Source organism: Mytilus trossulus, chromosome 5 (assembly GCF_036588685.1).
Source record: "Mytilus trossulus isolate FHL-02 chromosome 5, PNRI_Mtr1.1.1.hap1, whole genome shotgun sequence".
NCBI classification, from domain to species: Eukaryota; Metazoa; Mollusca; class Bivalvia; order Mytilida; family Mytilidae; genus Mytilus; species Mytilus trossulus.
Genome location: NC_086377.1, coordinates 3,327,116 through 3,347,653, shown reverse-complemented (window position 1 = coordinate 3,347,653; position 20,538 = coordinate 3,327,116). Strand labels below are relative to the sequence as shown.

At 32.7% G+C, this 20,538-nt stretch overlaps 1 protein-coding gene across 1 annotated transcript; it reads right to left on the bottom strand.

Moving 5' to 3' along the window:
- Window positions 1-1,273: 1,273 nt before the first annotated feature.
- Window positions 1,274-16,458, bottom strand: LOC134719313 (uncharacterized). The gene is made up of 4 exons (XM_063582321.1): window positions 16,305-16,458; window positions 6,350-6,435; window positions 5,697-5,786; window positions 1,274-4,074 (listed from the first exon to the last, which is right to left on the bottom strand). The coding sequence occupies exons 2-4, from the start codon at window positions 6,402-6,404 to the stop codon at window positions 1,274-1,276; spliced, it is 2,946 nt and encodes a 981-aa protein (XP_063438391.1). The 5' UTR covers window positions 6,405-6,435; window positions 16,305-16,458.
- Between the last annotated feature and the right edge of the window lie 4,080 nt (window positions 16,459-20,538).

Below are 20,538 nucleotides of genomic sequence, written 5' to 3'. Positions count from 1 at the left end.
CAAAAATAGGAGAACAGCAGTCAACATCGTGTTTTAATCGTAATCACTACAAAAACAAACAGACATGTCAACAAGAAAAACAGAATTGCATTTAGACAAAGCGCATTTATAAGTTTAAGCGAAACACAAGAATATATAAAAAGAATATTTAACATAAAAATAATAACTGTATGGAAGAATTTACATGATAATCATAAAAACACAAAAGTTGTTAAATACGGAAGGTACAGTATTAATACAGAGTACAATACAAACTGGAAAATATGAATGATACAGCATGACAATCATGATAAGACAAAACATGAACAACATGGAAAATATACTATACAAATCATGATAAGACAAAATTAAAAAACAATACGGACGATACAGCATTTAAAACATGATAAGACGATTGAGACAATAGATAGAAGCAATGTGATGAATAACAGTAGATATCTAACACAGCAATAAGTAATCAAATGAATAACAGTAGATATCTAACACAGCCATAAGTAATCAAATGAATAACAGTAGATATCTAATACAGCCATAAGTAATCAAATGAATAACAGTAGATATCTAATACAGCCATAAGTAATCAAATGAATAACAGTAGATATCTAACACAGCCATAAGTAATCAAATGAATAACAGTAGATATCTAACACAGCAATAAGTAATCAAATGAATAACAGTAGATATCTAACACAGCCATAAGTAATCAAATGAATAACAGTAGATATCTAACACAGCCATAAGTAATCAAATGAATAACATTAGATATATAATACAGCCATAAGTAATCAAATGAATAACATTAGATATCTAACACAGCCATAAGTAATCAAATGAATAACAGTAGATATCTAACACAGCAATAAGTAATCAAATGAATAACAGTAGATATCTAACACAGCAATAAGTAATCAAATGAATAACATTAGATATCTAATACAGCCATAAGTAATCAAATGAATAACAGTAGATATCTAACAGAGCCATAAGTAATCAAATGCATAACAGTAGATATCTAACAGAGCCATAAGTAATCAAATGCATAACAGTAGATATCTAACAGAGCCATAAGTAATCAAATGCATAACAGTAGATATCTAACAGAGATAGAAGTAATATGCATTAAAGAAGTGTACATAAATCAAAAACAAAAGAAATGGAGTTAATAAATATCAACAACACAAAAATCAAGAAACAATAAAGAAGACAGTGGTTTTCAAATCTTTTTGCCGTTTTGTTAATGTCACGAGAAACCACTATCAAAGAGCAATACTACTTAAAGAAGTGGTTTTGTCTTATGCATGTGTTCTTTTACAATCACTACTACACATTTATGTTTATTTTCTGTTGCAATGCCTAAAGGTGTTATATCATCTATTCTACATATTTGTGTGTCTGCTCCTTTATCTAACAATAAAAGTACAATATCCTTATGTCCTACTTCACATGCATAAAATAATGGTGTTGTTCCATCTTCTTTATTCATATTTATGTTAGATTTATAGTCTACAAGGGAACGGACTATATCTGTCCTACCCATAAAACAGGCTATGTGTAATGGAGAGGAACCAGCTACTACATCAAATGCATAATCTACTGACTTCTTACTGACGTATTCTGTTACACGTGGTGATGTACTCTTTACAAGGGTATCGAATAAGTTTTGTTCTAATTTTTCTAAAGTTCCAGTTGGATGATTTTTCATCATTTCTGCTATATACTGTTTACTATAGATACAGATATTAGAGTCAGCATTCTTCTCTAAGAGTAACTGTGTTATCTCAATGTGTTCAAACAGTGCACTGAAATATAAAGCATTACCTCCAACATATGTCTGGGCATTAATGTCTGGTTTATGTTTCATTATTGGCTGGACAAGACTAGGACTGTTACTGATACTGATGTTATTATAAACATATGACGTACTCAGTGGTGTATTGTCACATGGAACATGATTCCTCTCTAGTAGTAATCTAACTATGTCAGTATGTCCACATATACTTGCCTTTATCAGAGGACTGAAGCCATCCTTGTTACATAGATTAACATCAGGATTCCTCTCTAACAGTAACTTTACTATAACGGTATGTCCGTTTTGACTAGCCTGTACCAGAGGACTCGTGCCATCCTTGTTACATAGATTAACATTAGGATTCATCTCTAACAGTAACTTTACTATATCAGTATGTCCTCCATCACTTGCATGTAACAGAGGACTCCAGCCATCCTTGTTACATAGATTAACATCAGCATTTCTTTCTAACAGTAACTTTACTATATCAGTATGTCCTCCATCACTTGCATGTATCAGAGGACTAAAGCTATTCTTGTTACATAGATTAACATCAGCATTCCTCTCTAGTAGTAACTTTACTATGTCAGTATGTCCACACGCACTTGCCGTTATCAGAGGACTCAATCCATCCTTGTTACATAGATTAACATCAGAATTCCTCTCTAATAGTAACTTTACTATGTCAGTATGTCCACACGCACTTGCCTGTATCAGTGGATTCCGGCCATCATTGTCACATAGATTAACATCAGGATTTCTCTCTAACAGTAACTGTACTATATCAGTATGTCCTTCATAACTAGCCTGTATCAGAGGACTGTAGCCATCCTTCTTACATAGATTAACATCAGGATTTCTCTCTAACAGTAACTTTACTATATAAGTATATCCTTGCTGACTTGCCATCATCAGTCCACTTACCCCATCATCTCTACACTGATCCACATTCACATCATTACATAACAACCACTGTACCATATCAGTATAACCATCATAACAAATCAATATCAGTGGAGTAGAACCTGAAGCAGGGCTCTTCTTTGGTCTCACTGTATCCTTGGTATTAGCTAATTTAACCTGCTGCTGATCAAGTTGTTGCAAGTACTGTATTAACCGTTGTCTAAATGATGACACTTTCATGTTATTGTTATTGAACACAACTGCAACCTTTCCTGCTGACCAGTCCTTGATAAACCTTTGGAAATACGATTCTAAATAATCATCTGGTATTTCAATTATGAAATCTATGTTACTTGTCTTGTCATCTGGTGATTTCTTCCAACTAAAACGTTCATGTACTAATCTACTATCACCATGGTCTATTAAACATTCTATCATTTTCTGACCAAAGTAATGGACAAGGAAGTCAAACAATTTATCATGTACAGTGCTATAGCTACCGTTAAGTTTACAAATATATGTACCAACTAGACTATCAAGTTCTTTCTTTAATTTTGTCTTGGATGTACTTCTGTTGATTCCACAAGCCTCACAAGCGTCTTCTATGATATGTCGTTGTGTATCTTTCACTTTATTCTGGAACCATATTTCTGGTAGACGATTATTAAAGAGAACACATAAAGCAAGACTACACGTTTTATAGTTCCCGTCATCACCATGCTCACACAATATGTCTAGCTCACTTTTATAGACATCAAAAGGATTTTTGAAGTATTCTTTAACATCTCCGTATTTTTCTTCATTATATAAGGAACATAAGAGTGGAAAGAAATCACAGTTGTAAGAAACATCATCAATATATTTTATATTAGTACCAATATAGGTTTTTGCTATCTTTGTTTTTTCCACAGACGTAAGACCTAACTCATCTGATACTAAATTACATTCACAGGATTTAAAAGGTGATAATATATTAAACTTATCATCTTGATAGACTTGTAACCTACATGATGCAATAATCTTACAACATGTGTCTGTAATTATTGTGTTAATCACAGGTAACAATTGTTTCCAGGTATCAATCTGTTGTTGACTGGCCGTAAAATTTCCACACATATCATCAACAATGAAAACTGTCTGTTTACCGGGTTGATAATAAGTCTTTATGTCTGTTGGTACCTCCACTGGTATAATAGTATATCCTTTCTTCTCTAAATCAAGCGCTATATGTCTACAGATAAAAGATTTCCCAACTCCGGATGGGGCAGTTAATGTTACACAACTGTTTTTCTGTAAACATTCTATGACATAATCACTTGCTTTTGTATCAACAAACATCTTATCTTTTCTGCGCCAGTCTTTAATTGTATTTTGTGTCTGTTCTAAAAATGAAGTGAAGTGAAACATTATGTTTCTTTGATACATATATGATGTGACAACGTACTCATACTCATAATACATTGTGTTATTGTACAATAGTAAAATTTTGTATTCCTGTCTTTATTTTTTGCTTAAACGCATGGTCTAAATACAATGTTCTGCTTCTTTGTTAAGCATTGGATTGTTTCAATTGTGATATAAATTCTTAAACAATAATAACCACTGTACCCCTATGTTTGATATTTTTACATATTGTGTCTCTGTTTGTTTTGTTCACACACCATTGTTAATATATAATTGATTTTTTTCATACAAGTGAGACGTTAAGCTAGCTTTAAAAACAGTTTTTATTTATCATTTTCTACATAAAAAATAATATTGCCATGTCAAGAATACTTGTTTTTAGGGGCCAGCTGAAGGACACCTACGGGTGCGAGAATTCTCACTACATTGAAGACCAATTGGTTGCCTTCGGCTGTTGTCTGCTCTATGGTCGGGTGGTTGTCGCTTTGACATATTCACCATTTCCTTTCTCAATTTTATGATATATTTGCGATTGTAATTTTGCCATTTGATTAGGGACTTTCCTTTTTGAATTTTTTCGGTGTTCAGGTTTTGTTTGTGTGATTTTATGTATTACTATAACAATGTTATCATTCAAATGATATAGTGGGAAATAACGTTAGATTACTAAATAGAAGATATAAAATTGTAAAAAAATAAAATATGCACGAGCGGTGTCTAGAAAAGACACGTTGTCCTTTGTTATCTGATAAATTTACCTCAACATTTAAAACAAAAGATGTGGTATGATTGCAAATGATACAACTTTCCACAAGAGACCAACATGACACAGACTTTAACAACTACATGTATATGCCAGATTGTTAAAAATCACAGAAATGATGATGTACTACTGTCACAATTGGTTCCTCCTGTTTCTTCCTCAATTCAATTGATGCAATCATTATTTGTTTTGTTTGGTCTTGTCCAAATCGTTACACAATAATGCCACTACAGGAGGAGAAAATGAGTAGGAGGCCAGTCTTGATACTCAAAGATTGACTTTTAAAATAATTTGAGTTCGTTTTTTTGTTTCTTTAATAAGATCAAACATTCCTTAAGGCGTATGGTACGCGAAAAGTAATAACAGTTACAGTTTTCAACAACAAGAAAAATATATATAATGTATGCATGATATAGAAGTATCAAGGAATTCAGAAAAATGGTTTTGTACCTAGATGGTCTGATAATTTCTAAAATTAACCGGCCATCCAGTTGATGAGTGAAGTCCAATTTGTAGCATCAGTTTTCAATGTTAGTATATAGATAGTCTCATCATAAAAGCTATAATGAAATTGATAATATTTGTGGAAGGCCAGTTAATTTTTGAGAAATTGTTAGTTTAACGGTAAATGGATTGTTATGGCGATAATCGTGTGCGCATTTCTAACTGATTCAAGTCATAACTGTTTCGTGTTTGTACGATGTATGGCTATCTTGGGAATGTGATATTTCTGTAGATCTCTTTTTTGTTTTATAAAGGAGATTACCTCGGCTGTCCAATATGTTTGAATATTCCTATTATATACCATAGAAAGTTTTTAAAAACATGATAGCTTACCTCTTATGTTCATTGGGATAATTTCTTGCTGCGCATCTTGTACAAGTGTTTCCAGTAACTGTTGTGTACAATCTAAATTAGTAGCTCTTTCTGAAAAAAAGTACATAAATGTGTTCATACCGTAAGAGACAATTGTTAACAATTTGTTTCACAACATATATCTGATACTGGTTGCATTTAAAATTATATATCCAAAACAAATTACATTGACATGAACTATCTGATATTGAGAACACGTAGAAACTTTTTTTCAAATTTCCATATCTGATGGCAATTATATTGTACATCAGTTATCTAAATTTATATTATACTTCACATCAGATATCAATAACTATTTCAACAACGAAAATAAGAAAAGGGCACATAGATAAAACAAAACATCAGCAAAAATGAAAGACAAGAATTCCAAATTAACCATATCACACCAACACAATAGCAGAATGTACAAGTACAGAATTACGACATGAGTTCAATCAACGATAGACTAAACAGTTGAGGGTAATACATATATACAAGGACAAAAAAGAGGACTTTAGCGTTTAGTTAAGATGACCAAAAAACGAGCTGCAAACTCTTGACTATCAAATGGTTTAAGCAATGTATATTCCATATGCAGTAACGTTGGTATATTGATAATAAATAGGGGAATTTACCTTGTCTTTTGTTTCTTTTTTTCCAGCAGTAAATAGAAACTGCAACAACCATCATCACTATAGTAGTTCCAGTTATAATAGAAGCTCTGAAATTTATTTACATAAACATATACGACATTATATTATTTAAGTTATTTTTTCAAATGTTCACATAACCTGTATTAATAACATAATCTAACCAGATGCTCCGCAGGGCGTAGCTTTATACGACCGCAGAGGTTGAACCCTGAACGGTTGGGGCAAGTATGGACACAACATTCAAGCTGGATTCCGCTCTAAATTTGGATTGTGATTAAATAGTTGACACAGCATAGGTGTCTGACACAGAATGAATGTATTCAAATGAACTTAAAATTTTTGTTTTCTCTTAGAGCAATTCACTATGCTGCTGAATATTAATCCTCTCAAAAAAATGTTTGAAGAAATTTTCTTTTTATTTATGAAATTTCAAATGAGAAAAATTTAACCCAATTTTTTATTCACATCCCCCTTTCCCTTATTCCAAAACTAATTTCAATTAAAATATTCTAATGGAGTTTGCAACAATTACTACTCATTTAAATACATGATGTAAAAAAACTGCTTGTTATCACTGAATGGTAAAGATTATTTAAATTTATCAGTTGGTAGTAAAAAGTGAATATACATTGTATATTGTATATAACAAAGATTTAAGTTGATTCTGGACAAAGAAAGATAACTCCAATTAAAAAAAATTCTTGCAGATATTTCTTGCTTACTATACTGGACAAAGAAAGATAACTCTTAATTAAAAAAAAAATTTGCTATTTCACAATATTGTGAAATTAGATATTTCTTGCCATTGCACAATACTGTGCAATTGAAAAGACTTGCTATTGCACAATACTTAATCTAATAATTTTAGATCCTGATTAGGACCAACTTGAAAACTGGGCCCATAATCAAAAATCTAAGTACATGTTTAGATTCAGCATATCAAAGAGGCCCAAGAATTGAATTTTTGTTAAAATCAAACTTAGTTTAATTTTGGACCCTTTGCACTTTAATTTAGACCAATTTTAAAACTGGACCAAAAATTAAGAATCTACTTACACAGTTAGATTTGGCATATCAAAGAACCCCAATTATTCAATTTTTGATGAAATCAAACAATGTTTAATTTTGGACCCCAATTTGGGCCAACTTGAAAACTGGGCCAATAATCAAAAATCTAAGTACATTTTTAGATTCAGCATATCAAAGAACCCCAAGGTTTCAATTTTTGTTAAAATCAAACTAAGTTTAATTTTGGACCCTTTGGACCTTAATGTAGACCAATTTGAAAACGGGACCAAAAATTAAGAATCTACATACACAGTTAGATTCGGCATATTAAAGAACCCCAATTATTCAATTTTGATGAAATCAAACAAAGTTTAATTTTGGACCCTTTGGGCCCCTTTTTCCTTAACTGTTGGGACCAAAACTTCCAAAATCAATACCAACCTTCCTTTTATAGTCATAAACCTTGTGTTTAAATTTCATAGATTTCTATTTACTTATACTAACGCTATGGTGCGAAAACCAAGAAAAATGCTTATTTGGGTCCCTTTTTGGCCCCTAATTCCTAAACTGTTTGGACCGAAACTCCCAAAATCAATACCAACCTTCCTTTTGTGGTCATAAACATTGTGTTTAAATTTTATTGATTTCTATTTACTTTAACTAAAGTTATTGTGCGAAAACCAAGAATAATGCTTATTTGGGCCCTTTTTTGGCCCCTTATTCCTAAACTGTTGAAAATAAAAATCCCAAAATCAATCCCAACCTTTATTTTGTGGTTATAAACCTTGTGTCAAAATTTCATAGATTTCTATTAACTTAAACTAAAGTTATAGTGCGAAAACCAAGAAAATGCTTATTTGGGCCCTTTTTGGCCCCTAATTCCTAAAATGTTGGGACCAAAACTCCCAAAATCAATACCAGCCTTCCTTTTATGGTCATAAACCTTGTGTTAAAATTTCATAGATTTCTATTCACTTTTACTAAAGTTAGAGTGCGAAAACTAAAAGTATTCGGACGACGACGACGACGACGACGACGCCAACGTGATAGCAATATACGACGAAATTTTTTTCAAAATTTGCGGTCGTATAAAAAATGAAACAGAAATGTGGAATGATTGCCATTAAAACAAGTTACCATCTGCGAAGTAATGTCATCGAAGTCAATAAATGTAGGTCACTGTACAGCCTTCAACAATATTGAAATCTCACACATCAAATTATTTTTGTTACTGAATAGCTAGCCATATATTTCTGCACTAACCTTAGACAAGCACATTTATTCAAAAGCTACATTGTTTTCTCATAAAAGATTTGTTTATCTTTCATTCGGTTCATTTCAGTAACAAATATGATACATCCTATCCCTGCTTTTGTGTTGCAGGTACTTGAATAGGAATGTGCTGTTTACCTTTTTAAACATTTTATCCATTTAATGTGTTTCACACTTATTCACAGGGTTGAACAGGGTATAGGGTACAACAGGACACTTATTAAAGTGTTGACAATCATTTAGTAGAAATAAAATATAATGAAAATCATCTCGAAATGTATTCGATAAATTTTGTAAAAAAGATACCTAATGATAACATTTAAATTTGATGTTTTTCTTGTGTAACAAAATAAACTTAAGCTGAGTAAACAAACTGAGTTGTGATCTCATAGACATGTTTAACCCCACCGCATTTTTCCGCATGTCCTAAGTCAGGAGCCTATGGCCTTTGTTAGTCTTGTATTTTTGAATTTTCGTTTCTTGTGTACAATTTGGAAATTAGTATGGCGTTTATTATCACTGAACTAGTATATATTTGTTTAGGAGCCATCTGAATAACGCCTTCGGGTGCGGGAATTTCTCAATTCATTGAAGACCTGTTGGTGACCTTCTGCTGTTGTTTTTTTTCTATGGTCGGGTTGTTGTCTTTTTGAAACATTTCCCATTTCCGTTCTCAATTTTATTTTTTATTGTTTGTAGAATAATTAAGTGAAATGTTTATGGTGATCTGTTATCAACACCAATTAACACCTTTGTTGTTCGTTGAAGGAAAACATTAGTATATTGAAAATATTTTCAACTGACATAAAAATGAAAAGAATTTGAAATAACCAAGCCGAGATTAAATGAATCGTTTGAGTTAAATTCAATGATTAAATGAACAATACATGAAAGCCAATTTCGATAAATACATAAACACTTAATGTAAAAGAGTGACAAAATATACCAAAGGGACAGTCAAACTCACAAACTGACAACACCATGGCTAAAAATGAAGAAAAAAAAACAGACAAAAGATCGTACACATGACACAACATAGCAAAGTAAAGAATAAACAACACGAACTCCACCAAAAACTAGGGGTGATCTCATGTGGTCCGGAAGGGAACGCATGTGACACCCGTGATGTGATAATGTGATAATAAAATCCGGAAAACAGTCTAATTCGGTAGGTGACATTCATGAAAGGGAAGGGGATAGTAGTTACGACTTAAGGATCATATCCGATATCATTTCTAAAAATGTTATTTCAATACGGTCAACCAACTCATGATGGCGTCCGTAAAATTTACGAAGGGATGATCTCAACTTCACCATTTGGAACTCTTGATTGAATAGTTTCCTTGCTAGCATTAACCCTCTATCAAAAAATTCATAATATAATAATTATGCAAACACTGGAATATCGTATCAATTGAGAGATATATACCCCGTATGCAAGTGCTGCTTGAATGTTAATACTCAAAAATGAAAAAGGAGACTTAAACTCGAGACTTAAACTCAAAACAGAATCATATAGTAAACAAATATATCCTGTGTTATTTAAGCGTAGACCCATCTTTAGCTTCCTCTCTTTTCCTCATTTAAAGTTTAGTTTGGAAAACAATTATATCTTTATATAAAACATGTTTTTCAAAGGTCAAATAAAGGCAACAGTAGTATACCGCTGTTCAAAACTCATAAATCTATGGACAAAAAACAAAATCGGGGTAACAAACTAAAACCGAGGGAAACGCATTAAATATAAGAGGAGAACAACGACACAACACTGAAATGTAACACACACAGAAACGGACCAAGCATCAGACAACGTATAGGACTATGCGGCATATTTGTAACCTTTTTGCCCCGAACTTTTAACACTTACACTAACATTAAATTTCTTAACTACCCCTACCTTTAATTTAGAATTATCACATACTTTAATATGACCAATATGAATATGTAAAGTTACTGGTAACCTTCCTAAGTTATGTATCTATGAAATAAAACATAGATATCATAACTTGGAACCAGTATGTACAAAAAAATATTCATCTATGAATACTATATTCTCTTAAAAAAGGCATGGTTTGAAAAAACAGCAGTATTTATAAAGTGTAACTTATACAAACATTTATTCATATATAAAACTCTCGAAAACACCTTTTCTCAAATTAATACTTATTTATCAGAATTTTAGCCTTGAACAAATCTGCAAATACTTATAGTTTTTATTTACTGTATATTTACAAAAGAGATGATTTTAGCTTCTTAATTGAGGATTTTCTATTTCTATGTAGCAACATTTCTGCAACTCATACGATATTGCAGGGCTTGTGTTTACTATCATGATTTAGTTAATGGAGGTTTGCTGCTAACAAGGAAGCTTTTAAACCAAGAGTTTCAAATGGTGTAGTAGAAATCATTCCTTCGAAATTTTACGGGCGCCATAACAACTAGATTAACCGTTATGGAATAACCGTTTTACAGATTTTATCGGATATGTTCCTATGTCTATATAAAGCCACTTCCTTTTTTCAAAAATGTGACCTACAGAAATATACTATTTACCGGATTTGTTATAACTTGAGCAACTCGACGGGTGTCAACTTTTTAGCACGATCTGTTTACCCTTCTGTAGCACCTTCGATCACCCCGAATTTTTGTTGGGCTTTGTGTTGCTTAGTTTATTTTGTTTTTTTTGTACTGTTATTTTGTCTGTTTGTCTTCTTTTTTTTGGGGGGGGGGGGGCATCGAGTTGTCAGTTTAATTTCTATTTATAAGCTTGACCGTCCGATTTGTATCAATCGTCCCTATTTTAATTCTCTTCCCTGCTACAGTTGTTTGAAAAATTTGAGAACAAGATTTAAGATATAGTCAGCATACTGTATGTGAAAACAAAACTGTACGACAAAAGTGATGATTGCAGTTTTCCAATTGTGAAGTTTCCATTTCTAAGTAGCAACCTTGCAGTAGCACCTGCATACGAGGTATATATCTCCCCACTGATACGATATTCCCGTGCTTGCATATTCCTATCATGATTTTCTTGATAGAGGGTTGCTGCTCACAAGGAAGCTATTATTAAACCAAGAGTTCCAAATGGTGAAGTTGAAATCATCCCTTCGTAAATTTTACGGACGCCATCACGAGTTGGTTGACCGTTATGGAATAACCGTTTCACGAATGATATCCCTTCCCTTTCATGAATGTGACCTACCGAATTAGAATATTAACCGGATTTATAATCACATAACCAACACGACGGGTGCCACATGTGGAGCAGGATATGCTTACCCTTCCGGAGCACATGATATCACCTCTAGTTTGTGATGGGGTTCGTGTTGTTTATTCCTTATTTTTCTATGTTGTGTCATGTGTACTATTGTTTTTCTGTTTGTCTTATTAATTTTTAGCCATGGCGTTATCAGTTTGTTTAAGATTTATGAGTTTGACTGTCCCTTTGGTATCTTTCGTCCCTCTTTTTAGATATGAAATGTCCAGAACCAGTTTAAAACGATACACAACCATTACTTTAATAAATAAACGAAACAATAAAAGAAAATATTCTCGGTTAAGTTTTTGTTCTTTGTTTTCTTCTGCAATTCTGGCACCTTTTACAACTAACTCAATACATTTGGTTTTGCTCGTCGTTGAAGATTACATTTAAATGTACCTATTATTTTAAACATGCATTATATTGCATGGGAGACATAGGAATCGATAATAAACAGGTTGAACAAATGAACTCCAAATATTATAAATATTGCTTAGCAAAGGGTGGATATTTGTATTGACGACGGTATGAGAAAAACAACATTTCTCCATCGAAGCACGAACGCACCCTCCCTTCAGTTTTTTCATGAAAGATTTGAAATTGATTGGCTTACAGAATTTCCATTGTCAATGACCATGCATTTATGTTATTATGATTCAGTAGGTTATTTGTCTCTTTAGCGAGGTTTGTGTATCCACAACATGAGGTTAAACCTACCATGTGTTCTTTGAATGTCCTGTACCAAGTCAAAAAATGGAAATTGTTATCTTCTTAATCGTTTTTTTGTGTGAGGTTTATTCTTTGGTTGCACTTTAGTCTTACTGTTGTTTCGTTGTGTTCCTCTTTTTTAGTTGGTTACCCGGATTTACTAAAGTAGTTTATTACTTTCGAACAGTGGTATATACTAGTATACTGTTACCTGTATTTTGCAATCACACGACATCGTCTTTATTTTAAAGTAATAAAACCATGCATGAATTAAAAGAAATCAACAAAACTTAACACCAAATAATGTTATAAGGTCCTTCCACTTTTCTGTTGAAAGACCTATTGTTTTTCTTCTGATTATTTTTTTTTTTTTCTTCCGCCTAATTTTGTTCTTGCGATAAACATTTGTTTCGCAATAAGTCGCTTAGATATTTGGTATATGATATCGAACAGTTTATGCGCTTTTGAAATTTACCCTGCGTAAACGAATACTTTTCTTTGTAGGAGTTATCTCCCCAAACACTGTTTTCCTTGTTAGCGCAACTCCTTCGCAACCGTAAAATATTATGACAAATTTATTTTACAAAATTGCTCGTTGTATCCTTCGCATGATTTGTCCTATTTTGACCGAAGTGATATGAACGCTCCATATGAGAGTTATTTCCCCTTATGCATTTGATATAAGTGAATTGCATTTCTAACTGGTAATCCATGATTAATAGAGACCTAGGATCTTTTGATTTGAGGTCCTTGGTCCAAAAAATGAAAATTAGGTCAAGGTCAAAGGTCAAGGTTATATTCTAATTTTTGAATTTGGCTCATTTCCACTCGTTTCCAGAAACCGTATAAGATATCGACAAATTATTTTTTCTAAATTGTTTGTTGCCACATGTCTTAACACGTACATTTTGATTGCAAGGGTACGTTGAATGTAAAAGGGAGTTTTCTCCCCTTTGGTATTTAAAAATACGCGTATGGTAATATAACTCACTAACTAAACATAATTAAGACCTATGGTCTTTTGATTTGAGGTTCTTGGTTAATGACCTTGAAATTGATCTCAAGGTCATAGTTTAATTTGACGTTATAGATCTTGACCTTTGCTTTTACCTCATGTGTATACATGATAAAGCCATGAGACTTTTGGCAAACGGTATCAAACAATTTAACCTTGAAAAAACAACCGGAATGACCTTGTGTAAACCGGAAGTAGCTATTTATTGTACTTTATTAATATAAAAGTATATAGAACAAGATATTTTTGGAATCAGTGTCAAGTTAATAGTCAAATATGATCGGAAATAGCGTTTTTCAAACCGGAAGTAAGAAATGATCTCCCTTATCTAAATAAATATTGTTTAGAAACCATATATTTTTGGAATCAGCGTACAATTAGCTATCGTTTGAGGATTGAAATAACATTTTAAACCTATTTTTACACTTTCATAATTTAAAAAACATTGTTTTGGTGGAAAGACCTTCAATTGTTCTCTGAACAATTGGTTTTTAATTCTGATTATATTGCTTACATAAATTAGTATCACAAAACTATTCTTTGAATTACAATATATATTATATGTTAGCGGCAATAAGTGAAATTAGGCATTAAGCTTAAATCCTACACAACAAGGTTATGCCTAGGTATGAAGTTGTTGCCTGAAATTTTGCCTATAGTCAACATTTCATTCCTGTTTAGCAACAGCCCAGCGGCACCAGTATATTGATTATATGTGTCTCAATTGATACGTTACTCTAGAGCTGGCTCAAAATTCGTTGATTTAGTTGAACGAGAAATACTACTTTCTCAAAAAATGCTAAGACAGGGCAATGAATCAATCAAATTAAGATCATCACTCAAGAAATTTTACGGTTGCCATCATTAGCTAATTGGCCATTGTTTAAACATTGTTATTTGGATGGAGAGTAGTCTTATTGGCACTCACACCACATCTTCCTATATCTATTATGACAAAAATGTGTCAGAAATCATATCTGATTTTCTGCCTCAGTCATTATTATCTTCCATCATTACCGAACTGAACAAAGAAAAAACACGTCGGGTGCCGTATACGGTGCAAGAAATGCTTACTCTTTCGGAGCACCTGATTTTACTACCGGTTTTTAGTTGAGTTCGTGTTGTGTCTTATTATTATGTATAACTCCGCATAAATATCAATTCTACAAACTCAACATCAATATATCGATCCAAAAGTCAAGCATATGTATGTTCCAGCCAATTTAAACGCACCCCTTGATTCCCTGCAATCCATGTACACTCCCTAAGGATTAATGGAGATGTGTCCTTTACAATATTATCCCACCACCAGAACAATCCCCACCCTGCACCATCCAAGGGAGCGTGAATGACACCGGGAAGTCTGTTATAATGATGAAGGAAGCCGAAGTACTCGGATGGAACCACTGGGCCACTCGGTGGAAACAGACAAACCAGAGAGAGATAAGAAGATTGATCTCCAGGTCAAAGTAGGGGACAACTTTGAGCAACCGAGGCCCCCAAAGTACCCTTTCTAGTTTAAACTCCGGTCTGGGTACCAGAGTTGTGTGTGAGAGGGTGAAAATTACCCTTCAGATGTACTGATATTTTTAACATCCCGAGTGAGAATCGAACTCGGGACCTTCAGTACTGTAGCCATCGGTCTTAACTACTAGACCACGAGCTCACATATTGATAGTATCATTTCCAGTATATATTTTCGGGTAGAACCAGTGTGGTTCTTCTCAATATTTCAATGAATAGCAGATGCCGTCTAATAAATTGTTTTTTTGTTTATATTGCTATATAAGTAGCAGACTTATTTATGATGAGATTCATATTTTTTTTCATAGTATTGACCACAAAATTGTGCACCACCTTATCTTTGCAATTTACTTCAATCAATTATTCTAAGAACAACTGTTTAACTCTAACTATACGGGAATGATCTAAAATACCTTTGTAAATCTCAATATTATTTTACTGTACTTAGATACTAAGGAACTTAGGTATTTGAGAAAAACAATATGGTCCGATTCAATGTCCTGTAGCCGTGGTGTTAAGTGTAATGATGCATATCACTTCGTGTATTGCGTATGCAAACTACTAGTATTCAATAATCCGAACTTGTTACAAGAACAAAAACTAATAATGAAAACGAAAGATTTTTTTTTTTTTCAATATACATAAATTTAACAACAATATCCTGTCTACGCAACACTTAATTAAAGAACAATGCAGATAATGCTATGTTTATCACATTAAAAATATCAACTGCAATAAAAATAGAGTAAAACTCATTACTTTCAAACTCCCTCGGTAGTATCGTGTTCGCTTCGAGTGCGGAAGGACGTAGGGCTGAAAAGTGTATGTGTTGCTTCTTCGCCAAACAAGCGGGATCAGTGGGTAAGAGCAAATAATGATTGACTCGAAATGTTACATGTAAATTCAGAAATTATTGCGTTATAATAATTGATGGCTGCTTAACATCTTTTGTTTCGGGGCAATGTGTCATGTCTTCTTGCGAAATGTTACCTTAAGAGCTAGATCGTTAAAGTCCCGGTTCAGGTTCTCAATATAGTTCAAAGCTAGGTGAATATTCATATTACATAACATGTTATTGTCCTCAATATGCATATTAATTTGCCCCTGGATGATAAGCAGCCATCAATTATTATAACCATCATCCTACTTACATTTCACCTTCAGATAATTTACTGGAACCAGTTGGGACGTTGGATTGTGTAGTACCTATCGCTGAAAGCAAATAATGTATAACATGCTTACAAAAGTCAGTTAATATCGGATTCTACATAGAATTTCACCTGGAATTTTGCTTCACAAATGTCACTATATTTATAATCAAATCAACCTTAAAAGTGGAATTTACATTTTGGGAATGAGCTACCATGGGAATACATTTGGGAAACCTTGAATAAGAATTTAGCTAATAGGAAAACTAAACAACTTTAATGGAAGTTACTACATAATATAATATACACTGGAGACAAATTAAAGAAATGAATCGCTCAAACGATAAGTGTCACTTTTGCAATGAAGAAGAATCACTTTTTCATCTTTTTATTTATTGTAAACTGGTGGAAGACGTCTGGCGGGAAATTTTTGAGAAAATATGGGAATTTTGTTCACAATTAAATATCGAAAAATTACAAAAATCGGAAACAAGTACAATATTTGGGGCCATTATGCATCTTATACCCACATTTTAGATACGGTACTTCTAATCACGAAATGGGTTATCTGGAAAACTAGAAATATCGCAAAATATCAAAATAAAGGGATAAGTAAATCGTTGATTTTCAATATGATGAAACAAAAAATGCAATGTTTGCTCAATATTTTAAACCGAATACAAAAAACGAAGCCTTTTATATTATGTGTGACATTTTTTGTATATAAATATACATTTTGTGTGGTCAGGTCAGTGCAATGACCTCTTTGATACTGATTGAATAATAATATGTATACTGCTCTCAGCTCCCTACGTGTAATTTCTATTGTGTATGTAATTCAGGTTTATCATCTAATTGTAACAAGACATGTTGTATCAACAGGTTAATTTTATAAACAAATATTTACTCACCATATCTTTGAAATAAAAACTTTTTGGAAATAAAAAATCATTAAATAATCCATTTTTTTTATGAATGAACTACTGTAACACATCCCTTTAACAAATCGCACGTGGTAAATGATCACATGACCAGAATTTAAATGTAATTGAAATTAACATAACAAAACACTTGATGTACGGTAACTTTGAAACTGCTTAATAAATACAGGTAGCTTTTGTGAGAAATGAATAAAGATACAAAACATACTTTATTTAAAAAAATTATATATGGTGAGAGGTAAAGATATATAGATCGATAATGATTGCAGGTACATGTACATTTGTACAAGGACAGATAATATTTTTAAAGGTTGATGTTAATAATTTATAGTGGGAGTTTTTTTTCTGGGCAACTGAGGGTTGATGTAACAGGCGATTGTTAATAAAATATGTTTTATATTTAAAAAAAAAAAAAAAAAAAAATCAACCTTAAATAATAATCATTTTAAAATAATCCCTCCACAGTATCTATCCTTTGAAGATCTGAAATAGATATTTGTTTAAGCTCCTCATTCGGCTACATATTTCCACATCCTTTTTTGAGGTTTGAGCCGTACTGATGAAAGTTAATCCTGAAAAGTGCTTTTGATCCAAGACATACATTTTTGCGCCTGTCCCAAGTCAGGAGCCTCTGGCCTTTGTTAGTCTTGTATTATTTTAATTTTAGTTTCTTGTGTACAATTTGGAAATTAGTATGGCGTTCGTTATCACTGAACTAGTATATTTGTTTTGGGGCCAGCTGAAGGACGCCTCCGGATGCAGGAATTTCTCGGTACATTGAAGACCTGTTGGTGACCTTCTGCTGTTGTTTTTTTATTTGGTCGGGTTGTTGTCTCTTTGACACATTCCCCATTTCCATTCTCAATTTTATAAATTCTAATCTTAATTTTGTATATCTTGATACTTTCAGAAAAGATATTGAAACTTGTTAATTTTTTTAAGAATCAAAGCAGCAATGTTTGTTCTGTCAATTGCAACAAAATAGATATCATTTCAGTGTTAAGGTTTCAAATACTTCGGCTGTAACCGTTCCTAATGGAGGTAACTCGATAAAAGTGCATCGGACACATGAAATGCATAACGTTTGGTGTTCATGTTTACAGCACTGGGTCGATACCTCTCTAGTCGACAATTCGACAGTTCCCGAAGGTATCATCAAATCAGTAGTCAGTTTCCTGGTACTAGAATGATTCATAATAAACCTGTCTAAAATAGTCCGTTTACAGATTGGGAAAATGTATGAAACTTATATTTCATTTTCCATTGTTGGTCATTGTTAAGGTTATTATACATCCTTACATCCTTGTCTTTTTGATATTCGTCTCAGAACATTCATGGGGAAGTTAAATTCAGAAAGGGGCGTCGGAAGCTTGGAATTTATAATATGATATCTTTAGTTTTAGTAGAACCTTTTCACGCTTCAATGCAGCCTCTTTTATTTCACAAAGAACTTCATCGTACTCAAAGAACATTTGGTTCCCAATATAATTTTATTTATCAATTATGTTCATTAGGTTGCTCTCATTGTTTTTAATTCAGATTTTTTTCATTTAACTTTAATTGTCTTTTTTATTGTTTTAAGACGTAATTATGTTGCTGTCTCACTGACATACACTCCAAATGTGTTCAAATAAACTTTGGGTGTCTTGTTTTAGACGTCGTTGGGATGTTTCAATGACATTAATTCAACATCAAGTAATTTTGATTGTTTTTATAGGTCATTCGGTTGCTGTCTCATTGACATTATCATATTTGAATTTGATAGATAAATAATTATTTGTTATAGTGATGTTTGTCTATATTTCTTTTTTCATATAGAATTCTTTGTTCTCATAATTGTAAAAACAATATATATTGAGTGTGTGTACTTACAGGTGAAAACGTCCTCTCCAAGAAGAATCTTTCTTTCCCCTATAGTTCCACCATACACACAGGAGTACGAAACATTAAGATCATTTTTAGTCAGATTTTTTATAACTAAAGTGTATCCATCCTTTATAACCTTTCCGTCGTACTTTTTATTATTGGATGTTTTCGTTTTGACATCTATAAACAGTGTCTGTTGTACAGTAGTCCATCTATCCCAACCAGAATATTTGGGACAGCAGTGTGAAACATTGCAAAATAATGTCACATTTTGTCCATATTCTGTAATCTTTTCAACAACAGTCCATTCCAAAACACCTTAAAAAATGTAAAAAGAAAAATCACAAAAATACTGAACTTACAGGAAAATCCAATCGGAAAGTCTATAATCACATGGCAAAATCAAATGACAAAACACATCAAAAACGAATGGACAATAACTGTCATATTCCTGAATTGGTACAGGCATTTTCAAATGTAGAAAATGGTGGATTAAACCTGGTTTTAAAGCGCCAAACCTCTCACTTTGATGACAGTCTCATCAAATTCCATTATATTTACAATGATGCGTCGGAACTAAACACATTTATTCTAAAAACAGTTGTTGGCATGACACGGGTTATGTTCTTCTCATATACGTTATGATGGTATGATACTAAACCCCTAACGGGAAGGATTGTGCCTGATGTTCATATGAGAAATCATAACCTTTCAGTCAGTGTAATTGAAGTCGGGAGCTGGCATGTCAGTTAACTGCAAGTAGTCTGTTGTTATTTATGTATTATTGTCATTTTGTTTATTTTCTTTGGTGACATCTTCTGACATCAGACTCGAACTTCTCTTGAACTGAATTTTAATGTGCGTATTGTTATGCTTTTACTTTTCTACATTGGTTAGAGGTATAGGGGGAGGGTTGAGATCTCACAAACATGTTTAACCCCGCCGCATTTTGCGTTTGTCCCAAGTCAGGAGCCTCTGGCCTTTGTTAGTCTTGTATTATTTAAATTTTAGTTTCTTGTGTACAATTAAGAAATTAGAATGGCGTTCATTATCACTGAACTAGTATATATTTGTTTAGGGGCCAGCTGAAGGACGCCTCCGGGTGGGTGAATTTCTCGCTACATTGAAGACCTGTTGGTGACCTTCTGCTGTTGTTTTTTTTTTATTTGGTCGGGTTGTTGTCTCTTTGACACATTCCCCATTTCCATTCTCAATTTTAGCTATAGCAAATAAAATAGTCAAAATATAGGTACAGCCGTCATCATTGGGTTACAATTTTAAAAGAAACAATTTGAAAGAACACAAAAATATCTATCTACAAACACATTCATTGATTCGCGTGTCTGACTTTAAAAAAATTAATACGTCACACATATTTGTCGTGCAATGTATATACAAACATATTTTAAATTTCACAGAGGCAAAACTAA